General features: G+C 42.6%; 1 protein-coding gene across 6 annotated transcripts in view; it reads left to right on the top strand.

Annotated features, from left to right (window-relative positions):
- Positions 1-27,964, top strand: part of LOC147010503 (clathrin coat assembly protein AP180-like) — a 73,617-nt gene that overhangs the window by 26,909 nt on the left and 18,744 nt on the right. For 3 of the 6 annotated variants that reach the window (XM_085859411.1, XM_085859412.1, XM_085859415.1), the window contains exons 7-13: positions 36-142; positions 260-301; positions 703-776; positions 4,640-4,667; positions 4,796-4,902; positions 9,958-10,055; positions 14,182-14,199. In XM_085859411.1, coding sequence (XP_085715537.1) covers positions 36-142; positions 260-301; positions 703-776; positions 4,640-4,667; positions 4,796-4,902; positions 9,958-10,055; positions 14,182-14,199 — 474 coding nt within the window. The remainder of the gene's footprint in view (positions 1-35; positions 143-259; positions 302-702; positions 777-4,639; positions 4,668-4,795; positions 4,903-9,957; positions 10,056-14,181; positions 14,200-27,964) is intronic. The other 3 variants (XM_085859410.1, XM_085859414.1, XM_085859413.1) reach the window with 1 other exon arrangement.

Below are 27,964 nucleotides of genomic sequence, written 5' to 3'. Positions count from 1 at the left end.
CTTTTGTTCTTACATTGGTCATTGATGTTCTGCAGAGAAATTCTTTGATTTGAAGAAGGTGCAAAGCAAGGAGGGGCTGGAAATCTACAAGAAGTTCCTCACTTGCATGATACGTGTTTCTGAGTTCTTCAAGATCGCTGAGGTTTGTGCAATTCCTTGTGAGGTCGTTTTGACCGCCGTACTGTCTTTCTCGGTCGTTTTATTTGTCTGGTGTGAAAGAGTGGGTATTTATTTATTTATTTGTGATGTTTTGTTGCAGCAAGTGGGGATTGATAAAGGAGACATACCAGACATTGCTCAGGTATTGACGGTACAATTTTATTGACCATTACTATTTTTTTTTTTTTTTACTCAGAACAAAGTACCTTGTAGTTTTATTTTTTTATTGGTGTTGAAAGATTTATATATTTTAAATGTAATTGAAATTATTATTCATTTATTTATTTATTTTTAATCCAATGCTTTAGGATATTGTTCTGGATTATTTTTGTAAGAACCATGATTACATTGGATGTATCTGTATCTATTTTCCTGTAATTGTTCACGTTGTTTGTTTTTTTTTTTATTTTTTTTTATTTTTTGTCTTGGTTGTCGTACAATGTCTTTACCAGTGACCAGCTTTCTCGCAGGGTAAATGGCCCTTAATTATCACCAACCCTTCCCCAAATTGCTTCCTTATGTCCTCCAACCTCTCATGCCTAGGCTCCAGGGAGCTTATTGGAATCGATGGAGCAGCATGTTGCCTTGCAAGAGTCAAAGAAGAGTAAAGAAGGCAGGTAAGATCACCATGCACTGCTGATGTTGGCTGTCTTGATGGTCGGCCTGGATATGTCTTGCGATAGGCTTGGTCTGCTTACTTTACATTAGGGACCCAAAAAGTTCTTACATTGGCATTACTCTATGGGTGTTTTGGCTTTATTTTCAGCCTAATTTACCTTTTTTTTTTTTTTCTCATTTTGATCTTCCCACGGTTCATATTGTTGCGGGCCGGGGACCGGTGGCGAGAACGACTGCTAGGTGGGGGGAGTTGCGTCGTCTCCCACCAGACTTCCGGAATTGTAAGCCGTCGCTCATGGATAACTCCGAGGCGGCGGGTCGCTTAACCGACCGTGGACGCCAATACCTCCACCGCGTAGCGTAGGGTCTTTTTGTCTAGAATCAATTTACCTAATTAACCACGCCCTTGGCATGTCTTGCTCGAACCGGGTCACTCTACCGACTGCGGTAGAATTCCAACTACCGACTGCCAACTCTGGTTCAGGTGCAGTCGAGCGGAACTGCCAAAGCCGTGCTGGAAATTATGAGCAGATTAACGGGAACAAAGACCCGGCTAAAACTCAGATCCGAACCATGCTGGACCAATGAAAGAAGACCAATGAAAGAAAGATGAAAGACCAACCAATGAACGAACCATGCTGGACCAATGAACTGGGAACATTTCTACAATTGTTTTATTTACAGCAAGAAGAACACAGAGCAAGCTCATCGTGGATATACAGGAGATTTACAATGATCGAAAACACTTATGCAGTTGTACTTGGTAGACGGCGCCACACACACAGACGAAAATAAAACCCAGGTGAATTCCAAGGAACCTCGCAGCCAGGGAGAGGGATGAGCTGGGGTCGCGGCTCAGCTGTGTACCTGCACGTTGGAGGGAGGGTGGTGTGGTGGTGGTTCCACAATTCCTCTGTGGTGCGGCACCTGCCAGTGGTCGTGCAGCTTGGCCCACAGTCATACGCGTGGGGCTCGTGTCCGCGGAGGAACCCGAGCGGAGTCCCAAGGCGGGGATCAGGGTCGCGGACAGGACCCAGCGAGAGACCCGGTCGAGGTCGGGTGTCCTCGTTCATTATCAGAATCGACCAGACGGATCGCTCCACCAACGAAGAACGGCCATGCACTACCACCCACAGACTCGTGAAAAAGCTCTGTCTGTCAATCCTCCTCATACACCGAACTCAAAACTCTCGCAAAACTCCAACGAACACCCCAGCGAATGCAGAACTGAACTGAGCCTTTTGACTGAACTCCAACGAACACGTGTCTTAGAGGGTCCCTTCGTAGTCCATCGACCTCCCTCAGCGGGGCGGGATCTTGGTGAAAACTGACGTCACTGTTCACCCTGATTGGACAGGGCTTCCGTGGGTCCGCCCCTTCTGGGCGGGGTTTCGGCCATGCCGGGAGCCCGCCCCCTCCACGTGTGACTGCACTCGCCAAAAAGGTACCTCACAAAGATTTCGCCTCTGAAAGAGAGAAAAAGGTACTGTGGTTCAAATAAGAGGGGAAATAAAGATTTATTACCCTAACTAAAAAAACATCGCAACGCACCCCTTCGATTTCGCACTACACACAAGGAGGGGTCTGTCTACACATATACTTAATGGAATAATTAACTTCGGGGCACCTGTATGTTTGAATGTATATGGGTCCTAGAACCGTAACAATATTTTCTCTCCAGTCGTACGTTTGGTATCCTCTAATTGGCTGAACGGAACCAGATAGTGAGATCAGTCCGGCCGTGATGTTTGCATTTTGAGCGGGGCAGAATGCACAAGCCGGAGGACGTGAGTCCAGTGAAGCGGCCGCAATGATCGCCACATGATTTGCAGAATTACATCAGATGGTTGACCAATTGTTACTTCTGATGCTTCAGCATAGTTGCCCCAGTTGAAATGGCCAATTTTATTGCAAATCTTTTGACCAAAATAGCCTCACAAGTGTTTGAAACCAAGATTTTTCCTCGATCTAATTGAGTTACTTTGATTTAATGTTGGAGTTTATTTTATTTATTTATTTTTATTATTTCACTTTTGTTCGTTTCTTGCTTGATGCCTTTTTTTTCCGTGTCTGCCTGCATTGAATTGCTGATTTTATTTCTGCTTTGCCATTTCAATTATTGAGAAAGCTTTGCATCTAGAATGTATAGGATGTTTCATGGACTCGGACCACAGCTTTGCTATGGCCCTCCATGTGACGAGTTTGAAGACCCTTATGGTGACCAACTTTCTTGCTCAGCATGTGGACGATGATGAGCACCATTTAAAACTTGCTTTGACTGTTCCTTCGACCAGATATCTCGAGACTGGCCTTGTATGAAAACATGCCACTTGCGGCCAATTAAAACGCGCCAAACCCCTTGCAAGGGGCTGAGCCAGCAGGGACCAGAGGCTGTTTGAGGACGATGTAAACATGCCTTTAGATGTTATAAAATGAGGATGAGCACTTCCAAACGATGGATTAATTGTAATTGGAGCTCAATTGGCTACGCCAGCTTAGCCAACCTCATGTCGGCCTGTTTCTGTATTGCTGGATGTTTATGGTTCGGATTTTGAAAGGTTGATGACGGACGGATCCTGTTAAGATTTTGAAAATCCAACTCGACAGTCCACATAGGTCTGACCAAGTTTGAAAGACTTGTGCTTGGTCGTTTGTTTACGTTGAGGAAAATATTACCTTGCACTAGAAAGTCAAACAGACCTTGGTGCAATTCCCCAAAGGGTTGTCCGAGTATTAATAATAAATAAATTGAGGATGTTTAGACAATTTTATTGGGAAAATGTGAACTTTCTTGAAGTTTGCATCATTCTTGACTGGTTGGATAATAATGCAAAGTCAATCATTACAAACTGCGGATAATAATGCGGAGAGTCGTTAAAACTCGAATCATTGTTCACGTGGTGTGAAGATCATTCTTGCTGTTCTTCTGCTTGCTCCTGTGCTGGTTGTACATCTGTGTTCTTGATGTAATTGCTTTTTTGCTTTTTATTATTTTATTTTTGGCTTGATGCTTCCTGCTGAATGCCATTGGACCCACAGCGAGGGGTAAGTGCTTTGCTTTATTGAGTATTTACCTGCTGCTTGTCATCACGCAGTTACTAACTTTGCATAATTCGGCCACTCGTTCATTCGTTCGTTTCAATGCTACAAAATTGTTTTTGATTTTTTTTCTTGGTGGGTTGAACAACAGTAATTTCACAATATCTAGTCATTCAAAACAGGTAAGTTGTTTACCAGTGAAAAGTTCAGCTGTCACTACCTGCCTGAGTTTTTTTTGGTTGTTTTTTGTTTGGCAGGGAAAATATGAGTAATATATTTAAAAAAATTTTTTTTACATCATCATCATTTATTTCCCATCACTTGTTTCACTTTTATTATCATGGTTAACAGACCTTTTGATACACGAGAGCTTTTGCTTTTATTCTGTTTGTCCACAGTGTGTTTGTACATCTCAAATGAGTCGTGAATCGTGATTTGTTGTTCCCATGGTTGTGCTGTCTTTGAGTTAAAAATTTTTTTTTTTTAAGTGTCACATGGGAAGGTTGACATATTACTCATATTTTTCTTGCCAAACATATTTATATTTTATTAAAAAATATTTAAATATATTACTCATATTTTCCCTGCCAAACAAAAAAACCTCTCAAGCAGGTAGTGACAGCTGAACTTATCACTGGTAAACCCCTCACCTGGTGGGGATTTATGATTATGAATAGGATACTCGTGGTTGTTTTGAGGTTTGAATTTAAGTATGATTTAATAGCTTGCCTTTGGAAGTTTTTGTTTTAAAGTTATCTTGTGTAACTGTTGAGTTCTCTTAGTAACCACCTTTTTTTTTTTTGCTTCGTCTTCATCTTCAAAGGCAAAGTGGAGGCTCGACTTCAGGAAAGGTAATTTTGCATTCTCTCGACTGGTTCCATTGTTCACTGAGTAATATATTTAAATGTATTATTTCTTCGGTATTTCATGGATTTGTGGTTCTTGCATGAGCATGGCTACATGTTCTGCCCGACCCCAGGATTCCCCGGACGCGGCTGCCACATCATCACCGGTGCAACCTGTGGATGGTGCTGCATCTGTCGAAGCGTTTCCACCCCCACCGAGCGCACAGCCACAGTCCACCAGGTATCATCGCAGACAAATTGTTTGCTCTGTTTTGGATTATTGGACGATGATTGATTAGAATTATTTATTTAATAAAAGTTTAAAAAAAAATTTATTGTAAAAACAAGTGTTGTACATTTGTGAAAGAGTGAGTTTGTTTTATCTACTTGTAGCCTCCTTGGTGTAATGGTTGACAGCCGTTCTGAGTCGGGGAGGTTGGTGGTTCAAACCCCAAATGAGCTGCTTCCTTGCTTGACTCAGCATATATAAAGGATAGAGCCTGTGGACTCGCCTCGGCTCGTGGTACAGTGGATTCATTTAGCGGTTCGGGCTGCATTCGGTTCTTGTGTATTTGGACTCTGCTCGGTTGTTCCTTTGTGGGTTGGCCCTGCATGGCAAGGAACTGGACCGAGAGTGTGTGGCTTGGTAGTTTTCTAGAGCATGGAAGTCGAGGTCTGAGCGTGGGAGCTGAGAAGCGTATTTTCGTGAGCTCGATGAGAGCCAACTTGAGTAGCTTTTTAACTGTGATATCTGTGAAAGAACTGATTTTTAAAGAAAATATTTAATTATTTATTGTGAAAAGCATTTACTTGTAAGCTGAATAAACATCATTTTATGTATTGGAGAGAGTGGTACATAGGGAAGTTGGTGGTGGAAGGAGTGTGGGGTGGAGGTAGGGATGAGTACCTCAAGGGTGGGGGAGAGGAGAGAAGTCCATTGTGGTGGAGAGGGTGGAGAAAGATTGGTGGATGCATGCACACAAGATTATGATAACAGGTTAGGGTAGTAGATCCAGCAGGTCAGCCCGAGCAGCACAGCCGATTGATGATCAGAGCATCCCAAACTGATCAAGATGGTACTTGGCTCTGCCAGGTGGGTAGCGATTCAAAAGTGAGGTCTGGCTAGGTAGTTTGAATATGGGATCAATGGAGGGGAGGGGAGGGGAGAGGAATCAAGTTGTTCAAGATGATGCAGATGAGGTGGTTAGAAGTGTTGTGTGTGCAGGAGACCAGATGGAAAGGAGACAGGGTGAGGAGGTTGGTAGGATACAAACTGTTGCACAGGGGTGGGGATTTACGAGTCGTGGTATGGAAATAATAGTTTTGGATGTGATCAGCAAGCAGGTGGTCATAGTGGAGAAATGGGATGGACGGATAGTTGTGGCATGGGTGGTGGAGGCAAATGATGTGTTTTATGTCGGTATTTGGGCCACAAATGGGAAGGACTGGAGTGGAGAAGCAGGAATTCAGGAATTCACTGGAGAGTTGCTGCACCTGTATGGGCAAAAGAAGAAATATACTGTATCTGTGAGAGGGTTAAATTCCTGAGGAGTGAGGACTGGGTTAATTGTGCCGGTATAGAAGGGGAAGGTGGATGTTAAAGATTTGGGGAAGTACCTGGATTTTGCGCTCCTTCTGTCATGAAGCTGTTGAAGATTCTGGAAGGGAGGATAAGGAAGTGTCGGGATGGAGATCGGAGAAGAGCAGCAGGGGTTTACAAAGGGTATGGGGATGATGGGTGGGATGGGATGTTCATGCTGAGATGGCTGGTGCAGAGGTTGAAGGTGCAAGGTGAATTTGCATTGAGATTTGTGTACCTGAAGAAGGTCCTGAGAGGTGGTGATGGCAACACTGAGCTGGATAGGAGTGCTGGAAGCAGAAGTCAGGTTGAGGAAGGGTTGTACAAGAGAATGAAGGGAAGAAGGTTGGTTGGGGAAGGAATGTCCAAGTTCAGTGGGAACATCGGTTTGAGGCAGGGAAGCGCTCAGCCCACTTGTGTTTATCATGGTGATGGAGCTGGTAGTTGGGAAGGTAAACTTGAGGGGTAGTATGCGGAGGATGTTGTATGTGGACAATCTAGCTGTTGTGGAGGAGAGTGGGTGGAAGATGCAGGCAGTCCCTGGGGGGAGTGGAAGAAGGTATTTTGGAAGCATGGGCTGAAGATGAGTATGGAGAAGACAGGTGGTGTGGGTTGGGCAGCAGAGAAAATAAATTAATATCACGTTGGAGGGGCGAGAAATCGGACAGGGAAATAGGTTTGAGTATCTGAGGCGGGCGGGGGGTTGGGGGAACAGTGTCCGGGGATGGTAAATCCGAGGCAGAGGTGCGGAGAAGGATTCAGATGGGTGTGAATGCATGGCGGAGGGATTAATGTCACACAAAGATTTCGAGGAAATTGAAAGGGAAGGTTCTCCTGCCATGTGTAACACTGGCCTACCTTTACGGTCTGGAAACAGTTGCATGGTCAGAGAGGCTGCAAATTTGCAAGAGCTCAGGTCTGGAAGATTGCAGGAGTGAAGAGGATGGATGAACTGACTGAAGAGATTGTTGTGCAGATGAGTTTGGGGAGATTGGTGAAATGCTGGCTGAGATGGGCTGGACACTTGGTGCAGATGGGGGAAGAGCGAATGGCAGAGAGAGTGAATAGGCTGAGGGAGCAAGGTCGGAGGAAAAGAGGTAAACCACTGAGATTGGAGGAGTGTGTGAGGTGGGATATCATTGAGGTAAGGGTGGATGAAGAGTGGAGAGGGTTGGCTGAGGACAGAGGGAGGTGGAGGAGTATCGTGGGCATGGCAGAGGCTTGGTGCCATTGGACATCACCCCTTATAAAGGGAAGCTGAGGAGAAGAAGAGCATGGAGACGTCTATACGTCGGAAATAATGGTGTGGGCTTTGATGGGCTTAATGGTTTCCTCTGCATGAAAGTTCCTTGTGAGGGAGATTATTGTTGTTATTACTACTACTACTACTACTACTACCACCACTACTACTACCACCAGAGTACCCATCCTACAGGCGATCTTGTTCGAAGCATGCGACAAGTTCTTCTGACACATCTCTTTATTTGGACAGTGTATAGGCAACAAATCACTGCCTCAATCACTAGCAAAAAAAAATCTGGGTTGTATGTATGAAACAAAATCATGCCAACTGCTCACCTGCGTAATAATAATAATGATATAGCTCGGCCAATTACGATTGGACCCTCTCCCCCACCTCAAAGATAAAACTTAAATATTGGCAAAAATTTATACAGTCATGCGCCGCTTAACGACGTTCCGGGCAACGTCGGATCGCATATACGATGGATCTGCCAGCTCTGAAAAAATGTAGCTGAAAAATTCCTATCGCCGAGTGATGTCGCCGATGTAGCGCTGCCAGTTGTTTCAAAATAGCACGTACAATTATGTACGCTGTACAGTACATAATACTTCATAATGATTATAAACAACGACAGTGTGGCCCTGTTATAATGCGATTGTTGAGGTCCATAAAATGTCATCGAAAAAAGCAGGGTCGTACTAAATCGGGATTCAAGGAAATCGGCTTTCAAACTGAACCAATGTTTGCACGTTTACCTTCTAGCAAGTAAATTACCTTTGAATTGAAGAATTCCATGAATAAATCGTTGTTACAGTCGAAATTAAAACACAAATTTCTTTTTGGTGAAGTTTTTCATGTTGTTAAAACAATCGCACTGTTCTGAAAATATATATCACCATTGACAGGAGCTCGTTTCTTCATTTATAAATTATAACATCGATGCAATGATTACGTATTTATAAAATCCAAACGCTATTCATCTTTCTATAATCGATGCGAGAGGCGATTGTAAGCTGCTGCTAACAACACCGATGGCCGTCATGAACAGCACAAAGGTAAAACTAACGTGTGTTACAATTGCCGACAGTATTCAGTACAGTAACATGCTGTACAGGTTTGTATCCGAGGAGCAATAGGCTATACCATATAGCCTAGGTGTGTAGTTGGCTATACCATATAGCCTTGGTGTGTAGTTTTGTAAGTACGGTGTTTGAAAACGAAAAAAAAATGATGTTCGCACAACGACGACGTCGCTTAACGACGCGTTTCTCAGAACGTAACCCTGTCGTTAAGTGGCGCATGACTGCATATAAAAAAAATTCTAAATTTGATGGAATCAAACAAAACTTTCACATGCACAACTTCAGGGTGCCCTTATCCCTGAAAGTTTCAGCATTCCATGTCAAACCCCCCAGAAGTAGATCATACATACATACATACACCATAGCTCCATTGTAGTAAAGATTATCATTATTATTAGTCTTGTCTCGAAGGGCATGCGAGACTATTGCAACACCCCTATCTTGTCTGTGTGTCCACGTCGATATGTTTTTCTCAGCAACCGCTTCTCTGTTCGATGCAAAACTTTAAACATAGGAGGGACTCCCCATGGAGAATTTTGTATTGCCTACTCTGATGTCATAGGTCATATGGTATGGCAGCCATATTGGATTAAAGGCAAAAATTTGGACATTTTCTCCAAAACCACTGTATGAAAAAGTTTGAAACTTCTCATGTGTTATCAACTCCCCACGGGGTATGGAGGGTGATAACGATGAAGTCATCGGTGAAGTGGTATTTCAGCCATAATTATTTGAATTGAAATCTTTGTCCAAAAAAAAAATCTAACTTCTTGTATCTGATCTATGACCCGTGATGTGAAGAATTAAATTTATGACGTTGATAACCCATGCCAAGAAACGATGTGACAGCAGAGTGCATGGATTATACGGGTGTCATGAGCCGTAATAGTAGCATGTTCAATGAACGCGTGAGGCGAGACGATATGCTCTCCGAGTGCACTTCTAGTTATTATTGTAGTTGAGTGGATAATTTGTGTAGTAGTTGGTACCCATTGAGTTATTAGATTTGTGCATTTTTATTTATCATCTTCTGTTTTTTCGCCTCTATATGGAACAATAACATGATCCCTTTGTAAAATAGCCTAAGAATCTGCCTCGAGTAGAGCGTGTCAACGTCATTTTAAATTGCTGGAATGAGGTTTGATGTTGCTGCGATCATTAACCCTTGCCTGTCTCTCTCCTCCTCTTCAACCAAATTTTGTTAAACCCTCCATTGTTGAGAAACACTGAAATGGTTCAAGACCTTTACATTGATCTTGGTTTTCCTCCGTCCTGCCAATGTAATCTCATTGATTAAATGTTTGTTTGCTGGGTTTTAGGAGTTGGGTCTCGGAATTTTTTCCCCCCCCACACCTGAGAAGTGGAACTAACTTTCTTTCCATTCTCGGTTAGTGCATCGACTGACCTTCTAGGTTTGCAAACAAACTTCCTGACATCTGCTACACCACCCCAGCCAAGTGCATCTCCCACTCCACCAACGAGCTGGTCAGGTATTGACCTCGTTTCCACAGTTTTTTTTTCTTCACATTTTATGTAGGCCTGCCAGTGACTCATGCAATCATTGTGTTTTTTTAAGGGTGTGTGTGTGTGTGTGTGTGTGTGTGTGTTTTAACTCATCTGATCACAAGATGTTTATCAGGGTTGCTGGATCTTTAAGGGCTTGGTGCAATTCTTGACAGATCCATCAGATCTGATGGTTAGTTTTGGCCAAGAAGGGAATGTGTCCAAAATGTCTGTGCATCTTAAGTCTTTAAACCTCCTCCAAGCCAATTTGGGCTTCCCAGACAGAATGCGTCAACACTGTGACCCATTCAATTTAAAGGCTGCAGCTGTTCTGAGGTGTTGCGAGGCATGAGTAGAGCCGATTGTTTCCGTTTGAGTGATTGCGTCCGTTTGAGTTGGGGTTCAAATATCTCGTATAATGGCCGAGGCATTACAGACCTGTTTCCAAAGAATGTCAACTTTCATCACTCTCGCTTGCAGTTCGTGCCACCCCAGTTTTGAACTACGACTGAACAGCTTTTCAATTTGAGCTTCCTCTTCTCTTCTGTCCACAGTACCATCAAAAACGGGGGGGGGGAGGGTGGAGGGGCGTAGTGGGCTTTGCTACATCTGCAATTTTGTGTTCCTTTGTGTTTGAAGGGGCTGGGAGCATTATGACATTGGGTCATTCCATGCCAACTCACCTAAGGGTCCCCAGGTCACCTCCTCAGATTTTGCTGGAAAAATTCTTAAATGTAGATCTATTTGGCTCTACCCACCATGCAAAAGATTAGCTTTCAATTCCTCATAGTTTAAAAAATATCTATCTCTAGAGACCTTTGAAATTTGGCCCTAAAAATGCCAAATGTGAAAAACGCATTTTTTTCCAACTTCAGTGGCTTATAATTTTATAATGGACTCTTCTAGAAAGCTAATATTGCAAATATCTACTAATTGGCATCCAAATTTTTCAATTATGGCATCAGATAGCTTCTGGGGTCTATATTTCTCACTCTATAGGAAGCTAAAAATGGCTTTTTGGCCAAAACGAGCTAAAATAAGGTGAAACTATAGGAGCCCTCCTGAAAATATAGAGCAGCTTCAAATTTTTTCCTCATAACACAGTGATTATATGGTCATTATCTATCCATAGATACATTTTTTGCTGGGATAATAGTTAGGTGATGAATTATAAAAGTTTTACCATAAGCCCTTGCCTCCGAGGGCTCCAAAATGGACCAATTTTGTCACCTGGTTTGACCATGTGGCTAGGGGTTTAGGATCTTCATTTTTTTTCTAAAGATTGCCTCATATAAGATGTGTCTACTGACCGAATAGTTTTATCTAACGCCCATGGATTCATGGTAAAATAAATTTTTATTTACATGCACGTTTTTTTTTTTTAATCATTATTCACTTTTTTCATATTCAGAAGTTTATAAATCTTTAATGGAGCTATCCAGGAAAGAGTTACTGCAGAACTTTATAAACTGGTATACAAAATTTCAGATTGTGGCATCAGAATGTCTCGAAAGCACATACTCCTAGTTTTAGGAGGCCAAATATGGCAATTTGGCCCACTTGGTACAAAACAAGGTGAACTTGCAGGGGTGCGCATGAGGCTAAATTATTTATGCTTCTTATTAGACATTAGTGATTAGGATGTTATTTATTCATAAATACATGCTAATGATTACTTTCGTAAGTGATTGCAAATTCTAAATTAGAACAAATTTGATTAGTTGAGTCACAGCTTTTTTATTTACAGATATACAGAGACAATGAATATTAGTAATTTTTATCCCTTGGAAAACTCTTTAATGACCTTTCATCTTTTATGACATTCATTATCATGATTATCTAGCACTCAGAGGCACAGAATTTTACATCTTAGAAAACAGGTCTTGAACATGCTTAAAGTCATGCTGTGACAGTTGGTACTGACTTCCACCAGATTTTATGTCAGGGGCCTGAACCACACACTGAATGTTGAGTAATGGCAACCAGCATTGATCTTTCTTTTTTTTCTGGAGGCCATGAGAATGTGTTACCCCTTCCTTGCTTCATGAAGTTCACAAACTCATCATTTTCATCATCATTTCTTGTGACAATGTTCCCAATGTACCATTTTCTGTCATAAATACAAGCAATATATTTCCCAGCCTGGTATACATCCAGTTCAGTTCAGTTAGGGTTGGGACTAATAACTGGGACAGATGAGCTTGTGTGGTTTCCGGTCCTGTGCATACTGTTGATGATACAGCATCAGAAGAAACCCTTGTCATCTCCAGACATGTTGAGGAGATTGGCAGGAAACCATGGTGTGACCGTGTACCAGCAATGGTTGTTGCTGCTCTGAAGCGCTTCTCAAGGTCATACAACATTGCATTTTGTTAGATTTCTTGTGATGTCACAAAGAAGAATTTGATCCCTCCTATATTCTTCTCTGCCCACTGGAACATCTCTTCAGCTGTCAGAATCTGATTCTGTAGAGTGGCTTGCAAACTTGCCCTTGCAACAAGGCGCTTCACAGTTCCTCCAATCCCATCACATTACTCCATCTGGTGGTGTATGTCATAACTAATGACTTCAAATGGAGAACTGTAGGACATGTTTTTTTTTTTAATTAAAACCCAAGCATATGTTTGGATTATCATTACAATAATTTATTTTTGAATAAAAAATGTACTTATAATTATTAATTTATGAGAAGAATAATCTAAGTTGTTACATAACCTCAGTTAGTGCCCCCTGCATATTCACCATTTTTGGTCAAAGTGGCATTTTCAACTTCCTACAGAAAGAAACATATGCATTTATCAGACATTCTGATAACAGATCCTTAAATTTCATATGCCAGTTTATAAATATCTGCAGTATCACTTTGCTGGAGTGTTCAGTTTCAGATTTATAAGCTCATGAATATGAAAAAAGTGAATAATTATAAAAAATGTGCATGTAAATAATTTTAATATGAAGCCATGGGCGTTGGATAAAATTATTCGGTCAGTAGACACATCTTACATGAGGCAATCTTTAGAAAAAAATTAAGATCCTAAACCCCTAGCCACATGGTCAAACCATGGGACAAAATTGGTCCATTTTAGAGCCCTCGGAGGCAAGGGCTTATGGTAAAACTTTTATAATTCATCACCTAACTGTATTATCCCAACAAAAATGTATCTATGGATAGATAATGACCCTATAATCACTGTTATGAGGAAAAAAATTCTAAGTAGTTCCATATTTTTCAGGAGGGCTCCTATAGTTTCACCTTATTTTAGCTCGTTTTGGCCCAAAAGCAAGTTTAGCTTCCTATAGAGTGAGAAATATGCATCCCAGAGGCTATCTGATGCCATAATTGAAAAATTTGGATGCCAATTAGTAAATATTTGCAATATTAACTTTCTAGAGGAGTCCATTTATAAAATTATAAGCCCCTGAAGTTGAAAAAAATGCGTTTTTCACATTTGGCATTTTTAGGGCAAAATTTCAAAGGTCTCTTGAGATAGATATTTTTTAAACTATGAGGAATTGAAAGCTAATCTTTTGCATGGTGTGTAGAGCCATTTAGATCTACATTTCAGAATTTTTCCACCAAAATCTGAGGAGGTGGCCTGGGGAGGTTTTTGAAATATAGGTGAGTTGGCACGGAATGACCCCATTCCGAGACGAACTGTTTTATCCGCTGGAGGGATATGGGGTTGTCCTGCAAGGACACTTCCCTCGTTGAGGATGGGTTTTCCTTGTGGAATGCTGGACTTGGCAGGAGAAGGCAGAGCTTCAGCTGTTCCAATATATGAACGTGTGAACGAGGCGTACATTACCAATAGCTAACGAGCCATAACTTGGTCGTACCGTGTGGAGAGCAATTGGTTGCCCGGCACATTATTTGCTCCAGGCATAGTGTGTGAGATGCTTATTCCTGCTGTAAACACTAAACAGGAATGGACCGTTTTCTCTTGATAATTGTTGATGTTCTGGTGCATGGCGCTGATGCAAAGGCTGTATTGTATGCTGTGTGCACAGCTATGTGTGTGTTCTTAAGTTTGAGACATAATTCTTGCTTTTTATCTTTCTTTCCTTTCCTGTCCTTTTATTTTTATTTTTAAAACCTCGTCCTCGCTGGGTAAGCTGATCTTCTTGGTGGAGGTAAGGTTCCTTTGGTTTAATTTCAGGGTGGGTTTTCTGGCCATTGACGGTGGATGACTTGACGCTAAACATTATGGGGAGGAAGCGCATTGTTCTGTCGTCGCTCTGATTGCATCGCCTTTACAGAGCTTGTATAACTAGTTTATTTTAAAAATTTATTTATTTCATTCACATGACCAAATGGTGATGGTCCATTTCCAAGTCCTCCATATTGTTTCAGTTGCACATCGAGCTTTGTCTTGACAACTGATGATGTGCGTGTGTTTTCTAAAGATTAGGCGTCCAAAAATATGTTTCAGGTCCACATGATATTATGTAGGTTTGCTTGTTTGCCTGAATGTGTGTACATTTTAATTTTAATAAGCTGATCATTTAGCATGTTTTATCACATGTCGCAACAGAGATGACGAGTTAAAAACCATTTGGCGAAACCAACATCTGTTTTTGATGTGAATATTGATGTGTGAGGAGGGAGCGAGGTTGAAGATTATCCGTTATAGTTATACAACTTTGCTTTTACGGAAAATTTATTTAAAACATCCCACTAGGAAGGCACGGCGTGCATCCATCGTTTCATTCTTACCCATGGTGTTTTGAGATGAGCAATGGATGAAAAATTACGACATTTAAACATCTTAAAATGCAAAGCCCATCTGTGTCCGCTTTGTACTGAATTCAACTTGAGGAAAAGCACAACTAGTATACAGGGGGCTGCAAAAGTAGGTATACAGTAAGGATTATAGCAGTATTACCAGTATTATAATAGTGGTGCTAGGATTCATTTAATACTAGAATTCATTTAATTCATTAAAATCAAAATATTTGAGGGATTAATATGTTTGTTATTGGTATGTTATTATTGATATACTTGTATAATCAATAAAATACGTTTTGTGTGCACGTTTTGTTTTTCATTACTGTATACCTACTTTTGCAGCTCCATATATATATATATATATATATATATATATATATATATATATATATATATATATATATATATATATATATATAATTTTTTTTTCTTCTTAGTTTAATTAATTAGTGTTCTCCATGTTCATAATAAAGGTATGTTGGAAACTTGATGACAAAAGCTCAAACAGTCGATAAGCAAACCCGGTCGTGTCACGTGACTCTGCAAATGGTCTAATATGGCCTACTTCTACTCACTGTGAGTTTCCCTTTTGTCAAATTTTCAACAAACCCTTATTTATGAGAAGTAATTAATAATTGGGCTAAAGTGGCAAAGGCCTAAATGGGGGGGAGGAGGAGGAAGCAAACAACAAAAGAAGAAATTGTGGCCGGGACTCACTCACACTCTCGTGCATTTTGGCAGACGCTCAAAACCCTGTGTCCCTCTGCGTAGCAGACAGGCTAATTGTTTGAAGCAATGTACTTTATTACTATATGGTATATACATTTTAACAAATGATCGGAGCAGACTAGAGAGTATTTAGTATTTTGTTGCAGGCTTATCCTAGTTTATTTTAGCTTGCTGTCCTACATCCCGTGATGCTTTTGTGACTACTCGTTTTTTTACTTTTGATGATTTATTGCCCTTGACGAAGGAGAGGAGATTGCATTTGGGTCCGTTTGTTTCTTTGTCTGTCTGTCCGTTTGTCTGTTTTGTTCGCACAGAACTTTTCATGTTTTTCTCCGCAACCGCTTGGTCGGATGGAGAAGAAATTTTGACCATTGGTGCGACTCCTCATGTGGAATGTTTTAATGATAATTATGACGTCCTCGGTCACGTGGTGTGGCAGCCATATTGGAAAAACGGAAAAACTTTGGACCTCCTGTATCTCAAACTGCACCAAGGAAAAAATTGAAACTTAGTACATTGCAAGTACTCCTCATGGGGAATGAGGTTGATTTATTTTATTCTATTATATTTTTTTATGACAAGATAGGTGCCAGGTGCCCTCGTTGTAACGTCATAATTGCACATGTAGAACGCTACATCCAATCAGTATGAAAATTTGAGTGTCATCTAGGGTTACAATGGTTGACAGAAAAAAATTGATGTCATTGTTCACGTGATTCAGCAGCCATATTTTTTTATTTAAATAAAAAAAGCACAAGCAAAAAAAACCCTTCAAAAATCTTCTCTGAAGTGGCTGAACAGATCGAAGCGAAACTTTACACGTATGACCGCCTGTCCATGAGGAACAAAAGGTTCACACATGTCATTGGTCACATGGTTTGGCAGCCATGTTGTATTTACCCTAAAACCTATAAAAAAAATCTCCAGAAACTGCTGGACAAATCGAGGGGAAACTTCACACAAGTGTTCCTCAAGCCATGGGTGTACAAGTTTGTTGAGGAATAATTGATGGGTCACCTGGTTTGGCAGCCATATTGGGTTGAAGAAAAAATATTAAACAAAGTTTTCTCTGGAACTGCTTAATCACTCAATGTGAAATTTCATATTTATCATCCAGCCGTGATGGGCAATACAGGTTCTAAATTGCAACTTGATTAGCACATGGTCTGGCAGCCAGAATTAATTATATTTTTGATATGGGTTCTTTTTGGGGTTTATTTGTTTTTTGGGGGTTTATTTTTTTTTTAATTTTTTCAATAAGGCTCATTTAGCTGTGCCTGGATGGGTTTGAGGGTAGAGAAGTAGCAACTGAAATGCAAATCCTATCCAGGTTCCTCCTAACGACTTCATCTTTGCTTTTTATTACAGCGCCTGCGCTGTATACAATTGCACAGAGTTTGAAATGTCCCCGGTGTCTACCACGTCTCCGGTGTCCCGGTGTCCCCCCACGTGCCTGTGAAAGCCAATGACTGCCGTCCGGTAGATGCAGTGCATAACCTAGACCGAAATGGCGACAATTGACAAATACCCGAGTATTTCAATGGAAATTTGTGAAACTAACGTGTTATATATATATATATATGTGAAAAACATTGAATTTATTGCTTGACGGAAAAAAAAAAGCAAGAAACGCGCCCCTCTCATGTACGAACGACCGAAAGACGTCATTTCCGCCCACCATCGCATTTCGCGCCGAAAGACGTCATTTCCGCCCACCATCGCATTTCCTCCCACCATCGCATTTCGCGCCGAACGCTGAAAGCTTAGTTCTTCTTCTGCCATCATTCTTTTGTGGCCCCCCTGCCACGCTGTATCGAGCGATTTCATTCCTTCTGTTATATATAAAGGTGCTTATCACAATAATAACAAGATTTTTACATTTCAAATATTAAGTATGCTTTTTAATTGTTTTTCAACTGAAAAAGCATAGATTGCATATTTTAACATTAGTGTACTCATTTGCTTCACCACACGCACTGTATTGAAGGATTTCACTTGTTGTTTGTTCGGGTTCCTTCTGATTTCTCCAATGCAGGATTGTACCTATTTGGTCTTCCATTTGATTTAAATTAAATTTATTTTAATCCCATTTTAAATTCAAATGAATAATACTTTTTAAAAACGTCATGGGTCAGGTGTCTAATGAAAGCGGGACGTTTTGGTACCCGGTAATCACTGCCAGCAGTTATAAAGTGGCAGTTCTAATTATGTCTCCTATTAATTATGTAACACCAGTACACAAACGCCACACAAAATGCACCACACAAAAGCAGTCCTGGTGAGGGTCTGCAATCTCCGATTGTTCTTTCTTGTTATGAAGAATGTTTTGATGATCAATCACCTGCAATTATTAATTGCTGCCAGGACAGTTATTTATCTATATGTTGGAACTGTTCAATCCAATTGCTAAACGATGAAACGGAAGACCAAGAAGGAACCCAAATAAGTAGAGCAAAGATTGAGTCGTCAGGTGGAACCTGAATCGGATTCTGGTTTCAGCCGCTACTCCACTTCCCTCAAACTCATCCAGATGCAGACAAGTGAATCTTACAGAAAATCTTCTGTAAGAATTCACCTCTCCTGAGACAGAAACATAAAGAAAGGGAGAAATAGAAAGTAAAAGATGAAAGAGAAGAAAAAGCAAGAATTAGAATGAATAAAGAGAATTGTGGGGAAAAAAAAAACAAACACGAGAAGCGCTACGCTTTATAGCTGCGAGCAGTTAGGGTCAGGTACAATAGAGTCCCTACATAGAAAGAGTTACAACAACCCGGAATTTGACGCCATTTTGTTTCCATTGTTTGTGCCACGCACAAGCGCACTGCCCACTACAGCGTGTACATTGTGCTATGTTGTGCAATTCATGACCTGCCCCGTGTCCCTCGCTTTTAATACGATTTCATCCAAGATTTAGACTCTGATTTTATTAATTATTGCAATAATCATTGTTTAAACATGTTTTATCAAGGAGAAGTGAGAAGAAAAACGAGGATGGAAATCAGGCCCCCCTAACAAACGGACGCCAACGTTGTCAGACGGAATGAAAACCCGTCATTCTTGTTACAAAAACAGCTAAAATTGATAAAAAGCGGCCGAAATTGAAACCAACACAGTAATTACGGTCGCAATAGCAGATATAATGGAAACCAACATGTTTATTCTACACACAAGAACGGTCGTGACGGAAACAAGAATGGACAATCCCGAAATAGATTGGTGGGGAACGGAAGCAAGATTGGTTATTTCCGTCGCGAAACGTCCGAGGGCGAAACAAAAGCGGTTCATTCCGGTTACTGTAGTGCGAACAAGATGGCGGATGCAGTAGAACGACCTGTTACGGAATGTAAATTTTTAGTGCTTGTGCCTCGAACATAAATGTAATATAGATAATATTGTGACGTCCACGGGACTTGAACAGTCCCGCCAACGTAGAATGAGCCGAAACGATGGAGGCGGTTTATTTATTTATAACCCAAACATGGCGGTTCTAATCGCTCTACCGCAAACGGGACGAGGAAGGTGGCACGAGTCACTTTTTACTGAGTTGATGATGTTTATTTGTTTTTATTATTAACCAGAAATAACAAGACTCTGCAAGAAGAGGGATCCGGGGCGATTCGACGGGATGGTGTGGGATCGGGCGTGGGGAAAACACAGACAATTCCAATGAATATACAGATCTCAAACCCTCTAAGGCGCCAAGTACGCACGCACGCACGCACGCACGCACGCACGCACGCACGCACGCACGCACGCACGCACACACGCACACACGCACACACGCACACACGCACACACGCACACACGCACACACGCACACACGCACACACGCACACACGCACACACGCACACACGCACACACACACACGCACGTAGCTATTTCTGGTGGTCAGGCTGGACCGTGGTGTGGATGCAACTGTCCCTGGATCAGCGCCGGACGAGCTGGCTTTGCTCTCGTCGTGGGGGGGCAGGAGAAACCGTGGTGCTGTCGACCTCCTGGTCCTGGCCCAAGTCCACTCACAGCCGCCAGGGAACCAGTTCTGGCGCCAAATTGCGAGCAGGAGAGGGAGGCAGGTCCGCCCGCCGTTCGACCCCGTACTCCGAGTCAGCAGAACTCCAGAGCCAACCAAGGTGAGGCACGAGGCTCAGCAAGGCTCCAAGACACGATGAAGAACACGATCGAATCAGCACAACAACAAGTACGCTTCCCGCGCAACAGCCTCCACACCAAAAAAACACGATCTTTTTGTCCCGATCTTCTTCCTCTTCCTTTTCGACCCCGAACAGAACCTTTTTATCCTCCTGTCCTCATCACTTCCAATCGAGCCGTTTATTGGCCCACCGCCGTCGCCTTCCGCCAATCGTGATCACGGGGCGGAGCCATCCGCTGCACTGTCCTGTGACGTCACGGCCAGCCTCCAGAGAATACCAAAAGGGGTTTACGCAGACACACTTACCCCATCCCGTGTCCCTATCTAATTACGTGACAATTATCATTTCCCCCTTGAAGAAATGGACATTTACTAGACAACTTATCACCACTGAATTGCTACTTATTACATCGAGATCCTGGTAAACTCGAACAGCATGGCATACCTAATTAAACATCCTAATTACCCTTTGAATGCATACCCCCCCCCCCTCAAACGTAACAATATATAGTGGGTAGTACCTGATGTAGTTTTAACAATTTATTAAACCGAATTTTGTTGTGATGATAATGTTTGGTTTGCCTGTATTTCGAGCCGCCGAGTGAAGGATCGCTAGTTGTGTATGCCCAGTTCAACATAGGGGATCGTGTATGGGATCTTTTTGCAGTTTTTACATCATATTAACTTTGTTATTTTATTGGAATTTGCAATTTATTATTACTATCAAATTTCACCTCGTGCAAATATAAACGATCAATCGTCACTGATCGCTGCAGCACGGGGGCACGAATTACACGAAATGTCAGCCACACATTAAGTCAAGAGGGCACATTTATCGCTGCTTGTATAATATCCCGTACCACAAACGGGTTTTCATTAACGGACATGATGTATTCAAGGCAGACTACGTTAAAGTTAACTTTCCATAACTTCAAGAACTTTTCAAGCCGCCATGTTTTCCACGTTATGGTAACCGGAATGAATCGCTTTCGCTTCGGTCTCCGCCGTTTCGCGACGGAAATAACCGATGTTGCTTCCGTTCCCCACCATTCTATTTCGGGATTGACCGTTCTTGTGTCAGTCACGACCGTTTTTGTGTGTAGAATAAACGTGTTGGTTTCGATTATATTTGCTATTGCGACCGTAATTACTGTGTTGGTTTCAATTTCGGCCACTTTTTCATCAATTTTAGCTGTTTTTGTAACAAGAATGACGGGTTTTCATTCCGTCTGACAATGTTGGCGTCCCTTTGTTAGGGGGGCCTGGAAATGTAGGGTGGAGTGCAGGTATATCAAAAAAAAAAAAAATAAAGGGAAGATTATATTGACTAAACTGGAAAAATACTTGTATTTTCTTTAAATCATCATCATTCAACCACCATGCAAGTATGTCATTTTTACATCGAATCCTGTTTCTCCACCTTCTCTTGGTCAACATAATTCATTGCAACTACCGTTTTTACTACCGTTTTCAGTAATATCAGACATGTCAGTCTGACTATATTCCAGATTTATGATCGTCATATATCTGACCCCGTGCTGCCATTGCACCGGGTTCAGATTGCAATCGGACTTGGACTCATCATTTTCATCATATTCATGCCTACCACTCCCAGTGGCAGTGGCCAGTGCCACTCACTCACTACTCGGCCTCTGGTCAATTTGAATTGGATTCTAGACTAATTAAAGTTGTGTTTTCTTCAATAAATAGACCCCTAGATCAATTATATTCCTGAAAAAATTAACACTACACATACACATAGCAATAATATTGTATTTACTTGGTACCGTATTATGAATTTTTATTCAATTTGACTTCATAGACAAAATTAAACCGCGAGAAGCAATCGACAGTAAAAATAAAAAAAAATGACCACATCAAAGTATGTGTACAGGACTACTATACTATGACTAACATGACACAGAAATGACGAGGAAGTCGGTTCCCATCCTACTCTCCGGACTCTATTCACCCACAGTTTCCTTCTTTCAGGATTTCTCGGGAATCTGTACATGTGAAATCCCTTCTCCGACCGATTACTGCACCCAAAGGCACAGCAACCCGTCATCTTTCAAGAAATTAGTAAATGTAGACAACACAAAAATAGTGATCTTCGATGTAAACAAACGAAAAGTGCAAAATGTGCCGAGAAAGTCTGAAACAACATGGCGTCCACAGACCACGTGACCACTTTTTTCCGGACTTGTCATGTCGTAACTCTTCTATGTAGGGACTATAGGGTACAATGCCCCCCTCCCCCCCAGCTTTGAGTGGACACCTGACCCACGCTTTGAAAGGGAGTGGCGCTGAAAAAGATCCCTGCAGACATCGCTCACATATGGGTCACCACACACACTTTTGCAATGTGGGACTTTCCATAACCATCTCTGCACCCGTCCCACCGATTTCACACCACTTGTGCACACTGCCGACTCGCGCTGTCCTGCTGTGTTTCGCACACCACTCATTCACACGATCTACTCTGTTTTCTTTCTCCCTTGCTCTCATGCCATGCAATTTTTTCCCATGCACACAAGCCGTCTGACTGCTGTCCCGCAGCCGCTTTTGGAGTCGCACTCGCACCACTCGCATCTCACAGCACGTCAGACCTTTGTCATCGGCTCCTGTGAGAAAAAATTTCGAACTAATTTTATTTTTAATCCCTTTACTTCTTCCCCTTCTAGCTGTCTGCATGCAGGTAATTTATCTGGTGTGGAAAGTTTAATATTGATCGGATGAGGTTTTTTTATTTTTTATTTTTGTCCAACATGGTTGCGAGACCATGTGACTGATGTTGAAATTTTCAACCAATATTCCTCATGCCTAGTCTACCATATTAAAATTATATATTTCGAGAAACCGCTTAACTTTCATTGTAACATTATGAAAATAATCCACTACCCTTGGAGGATATATTTTGATAATGATCCATCCATCCATCCATTGGGACCAGACTCCATGCAGAGCGTTGGTGCTGCCTAAGCAGTCTCTGGCTATTGGGCACAATTCTGGATGGGTTGCCACTCCGACACAGAATACCAGCAAGCTGGCACTCATTTTGCCGTCCTCAGGATGACAGCCATTCAACCCCACCTGGTGTTAATTCAACAGAAAAGTGGGATTTGAACTCAGGATCCTAGGATCCCTAGCCTGCCACCCTAATCATTAAGCCAACACCTGGCATATAATGATGTTATCAGTCAGGTGGAGTGGCAGCCACATTGGTTTTGAGGGAAATATTAAAAAATTATGTCTCAAACTGCTGAAGCGATCAATACGAAACTTTGCAGTTCTGATCCACTACCCTTTCTCCAGTCACATCAATATGTTTCGCCGTTTCGGAAAAAAAGGGTTTTCTAAATTTTCAAACTAACATGGCTGCCAAACCACGTGACCTATGGCAATGAAAATTTGTACTCTGCCCATAATTGGGTAGAGGATCACACTGAAGTTTCGTCTTGATCGGATAAGATTTGTTTTTTCTATGCAATATGGCTGCCACACCACGTGACCTATGATGTCATCATGTTTACCCTGCATGCAGCAATGGTAGTACATATTTGGTAAATTTCGCTTCAATCGGATAAGCAGTTCCAGAGGAAACATTATTTAATATTTCCCGTCAATCCTATATGGCTGCCGAATCATGTGGCCGATCACAATTAAATTTAAAATATATGTTCACCTTGTCTTCGAGATCATTCTAAAGTTTCACTTTGAAGCGGTTCCAGAGGAAGCATTATTTAATATTTTCTTTAAATCCAATATGGCTGCCAAACCATGTGACCTATGACATAAATTTAGATTCTGCCTCGAATTGGGTCGTGGATCACTCTTGTGAAGTTTCATCTTAATTGGATAAGGTGTGTTTTTCTATCCAAGATTGCCACCAAACCACGTGACTTATGACGTCATTTTTATCATGTATGCAGCAATAGCACGAGATGATACTTCTAAAGTTGTGCTTCAATCAGATACGTGGTTCCAGAGAAAACATTTAATATTTTTCTTCAATCTAATATGGTCACCGAATCATGTGATCTATCAATAATTCTTTATCGCCCTCGTATCCCCAACTCATGAGGCGCATGTCTTCGAAGTTTCCCCTCAATCTGTCCAGCTGTTCTGGGAAAAGTTTTTTTTCTTTTTTGAAGGTTTTAGGGTAAATCAAAGATGGCTGCCAGACCATGTGACCTATGATGTCAGTCATCAAACTTGATTCAGCATGACGAGTCTGATTTGGGTGCAGCTTCACTTTGATCTGTAAAGCAGTTCTGGAGAAGATTTTGTTTTTTGTTTTCTTCCCCTTTAAAAAAAACAAAACAATATGGCTGCGAAACCATGTGATTGATGATGTCATAAGTTTAATACCTCCATTTATATTCGGTCATAGATTGTGTATGAAGTTTCAGATTTATAGGACAAGGATATCAAGTAAATTTTTGGCTGCTGTACCACTTCACCTTTGACATAATCATGATGATGTCCTTATTCTCCATTGGCATCTCTCTCTCTTTCTCTCTTTCTCTCTTTCTCTCTTTCTCTCTTTCTCTCTTTCTCTCTCTTTCTCTCTTTCTCTCTTTCTCTCTTTCTCTCTTTCTCTCTTTCTCTCTTTCTCTCTTTCTCTCTTTCTCTCTTTCTCTCTTTCTCTCTTTCTCTCTTTCTCTCTTTCTCTCTTTCTCTCTTTCTCTCTTTCTCTCTTTCTCTCTTTCTCTCTTTCTCTCTTTCTCTCTTTCTCTCTTTCTCTCTTTCTCTCTTTCTCTCTTTCTCTCTTTCTCTCTTTCTCTCTTTCTCTTTTCTCTCTTTCTCTCTTTCTCTCTTTCTCTCTTTCTCTCTTTCTCTCTTTCTCTCTTTCTCTCTTTCTCTCTTTCTCTCTTTCTCTCTTTCTCTCTTTCTCTCTTTCTCTCTTTCTCTCTTTCTCTCTTTCTCTCTTTCTCTCTTTCTCTCTTTCTCTCTTTCTCTCTTTCTCTCTTTCTCTCTTTCTCTCTTTCTCTCTTTCTCTCTTTCTCTCTTTCTCTCTTTCTCTCTTTCTCTCTTTCTCTCTTTCTCTCTTTCTCTCTTTCATCATTGTTTGGGACGCGGCTATGCCGCTTTTTTTTTTTTGTCAATAATTTTGTCAATTTGTCAATAATTTTTTGTCAAAAAACAAAATAATAATTTTGTCAATGTCAATAATAACAATAATTTTGTCAATAATGTGCCGCTTTTTTTTTTTTTTGGCTATGCCGCTTTTTTTTGTCAGGTCAGGTTCGATCTGTGACCTGCTACAGGTACCATGTAAACCTGTACTAACCTGTTCCATGGTCGGGTTGTCGGCGACTAAACCGTCTCCCCCACCAGGTTTTCTGGTGAGGGGGGTGTTTGGATATGGACACCCAGCAGGATTAAAAACAAAACCTGTCAAAGGGCGGAGGAGCTCCTTGTGAGCCAACGGCCATCCATATCTAGTGCCCAACTATGTCTGCGGACGTCCTCCTGCAGTTGGGTTACTTCTTATTAGGAGGTTGGTGGCAGGATTTGCACTCCAGCCACCGTAAAACGCTTCATTCCGCAAAACGCAAAAACGCAAAAAAATCTGAAAACCCACTCCGTGGGAGTACCTCCTGTGCAGCTTCCCTTCGCAGGGCAGCTCACCGGATGATGGGATTGGGGCAAAGCCTTCGGGACCCCCAATCTTTGATAGGAGGGAAACCACGGGGTAACATCCCTGGGTCAGATTGCGGGAGAGTGTGTCGGAGTGGTGCTGAGGTGTCGTCCACCAGACGGCGGTCTCCTTGGGTTAACCTGAGGCGGTCCCTTCGGGTGGGTGCCTGGAATGTCCTATCCCTAAGAGAGGATGATCACCTGTCTCTGTTATCATCTGAGCTCAAGCGTTTGGACATCGGGATTGCAGCTCTCTCTGAGGTTCGGAGACCGGATTGCGGCGAGATAATGGTGGGTGGTTACACCTACTATTGGTCTGGTCGCTCTGATGGTTACCATACCCAAGGAGTTGCTGTAGCTGTGTCCAATAAGCTGACCCCAATGATAATTGAGGTAACACCGGTCAACGAGCGTATTATGAGATTAAGGATTCGTCACTCCTTAGGTGTCATTTCCCTGGTCTCTATTTATGCTCCGACTGAGGCGAGTGATCTTACCGTGAAGGACACATTCTACGCCACACTCGAGTCTGTGGTTGATCAGTGCCCCAGACGAGATACACTTCTAGTCTTGGGGGATTTTAATGCATCGACTGGAACTGATAGGGATGGTTATGAGGTGTGTGTTGGTCCCCATGGGTCAGGAACTATGAACCAGAATAGCACTAGGTTCCTTGACTTTGCAAGAAGTCATGGACTTAGGGTGGCTGGTTCATGGTTTCAGCGCCCGCAAGTTCATCGCTGGACTTGGCATTCCAACGCTGGCGGTGTGGCAAAGGAGATTGACCATGTCCTCATTGACGGTCGTTGGAGGATGATCCAGAACTGCAGGGTCTACCGGAGTGCTCAGTTCCTTAATACTGACCACAGGCTTGTTGTAGCAACTCTAAAGCTGCACCTTAAATCCTGGAGAATGGTACCATCCCAGCCTAGGCTGGATGTTGCCAAGCTCAGGGATGAGAGAGTAGCTGAGGAGTTTGCGAACAGGCTGAGTGGACACTTGGGGGGTCTGGGTGCTTTGGGGGGTCCTGAAGAGTTGTGGAGCACCTTCAAGACCACCGTCCTTGATGTTGCCGGTGGATGCCTTGGAGTTCACCGCAGGGCAAAGAAGAATTTTGTCTCTCAAGGGACACTGGATACCATTGACCAGAGTCGCAGGGCCAGGCTGAATGGCAGAGCTGAGCTGTTCAGGGAGCTGAGGCGTAAAACTGTACGTGCACTGAGGGTGGACAAGGAGGCCTATGTGCGAGGAATCTGTGAGGGGGTAGAGCATCACCTGTGGACAGGTGATTCTCGTCCCGCTTACAGGGGAATTCGCGCATTACGTTCATCAAAGCCCATCCCTCGGAGCACTGCAGTTCGAGCAGAGAGTGGTAGGCTCTTGACAGAGGAGTCTGAAGTGAAGGCCCGCTGGGCCGGTTACTTTGAGCGGTTGTACCAGTCTGATCCCCCAGCTGTTGAGTTGGACGTCAAGGGTGTTACAATCCCTGTTGCTGACCCTCGAATCAAATGTGGTCCACCATCGCTTGTGGAAACACGGGCTGCGGTGAACCAGTTGAAACGGGGCAAAGCTCCAGGGATTTGTGGCATCCATGCCGAACTTCTCAAGGCTGGTGGAAATGCTGCACTCGCGTCGTTGCATGCAGTTTTGTGCTCTGCCTGGAACACAGGCATCATCCCAACTGACTGGAAGAGGGGCCTTGTTGTCCCTCTCTGGAAAGGGAAGGGTGATCGCCAAGACTGCAACAACTACCGAGGGGTGACGCTGCTCTCAGTGCCGGGCAAGGTCTTTGCTCGGATAATTCTCGATAGGGTTCGCCACCATCTGCTTGAGCACCAGCGTCCAGAGCAGTCAGGCTTTACACCAAAGAGGTCAACGATTGACCGTATCCTTGCACTTCGTGTCCTCACCGAACGCAGACGAGAGTTTCGGCAGGGGCTGCTTGCAGCCTATGTTGATCTCTGTAAAGCGTTCGATTCAGTGAATCGGGATGTCCTCTGGAGGATTCTTGGTCTTCGTGGGGTGCCACCGAAACTGATCGATCTGATGTCTGAACTCTACTCTGGTACTGAGAGTGCTGTGAAGTGTGGTGGTACCGCCTCTGACTTATTTCCAGTTGTTACTGGAGTTCGTCAGGGATGTGTACTTGCCCCCACACTTTTCAGCACTTGTATGGACTGGATTTTTGGGAGGATGTCGGAGAGATCAAGTTGCGGTGCATCGTTTGGCAATGTCAAGATCTCGGACCTTGATTTTGCAGATGATGCAGTCATCTTTGCGGAGACTTTAGACATCCTCTTGGGGGCCCTCGAGGTGCTGAATGAGGAGTCGGAGCCGTTGGGATTACGGATTTCTTGGGTCAAAACAAAGATCCAGGCTTTCGGTGACATCTTGGATGCTGCTGTCCTGTCTGTGTCTGTTTGTGGTGAGGATGTTGAGGTCGTGGATAGATTCACTTACCTTGGCAGTGATATTCATGTCTCCGCAGGTTGTGAGCCGGAGGTCAATAGACGTCTGGGTCGGGCCTGGGGAGTCATGGATTCACTGGATCATGGGGTGTGGCGCTGCCGATACCTGTGCGGGAGGACGAAAGTCCGAGTCTTCAGGTCCTTGGTACTTCCAGTCTTGCTCTATGGGTGCGAGACTT

Source organism: Eptatretus burgeri, chromosome 16 (assembly GCF_056783735.1).
Source record: "Eptatretus burgeri isolate ZD-2024b chromosome 16, Ebu_testis_v1, whole genome shotgun sequence".
Classification (NCBI taxonomy): domain Eukaryota; kingdom Metazoa; phylum Chordata; class Myxini; order Myxiniformes; family Myxinidae; genus Eptatretus; species Eptatretus burgeri.
The sequence above is the reverse complement of the archived record's forward strand: the minus strand, read 5'-3'. Positions and strand labels throughout refer to the sequence as shown.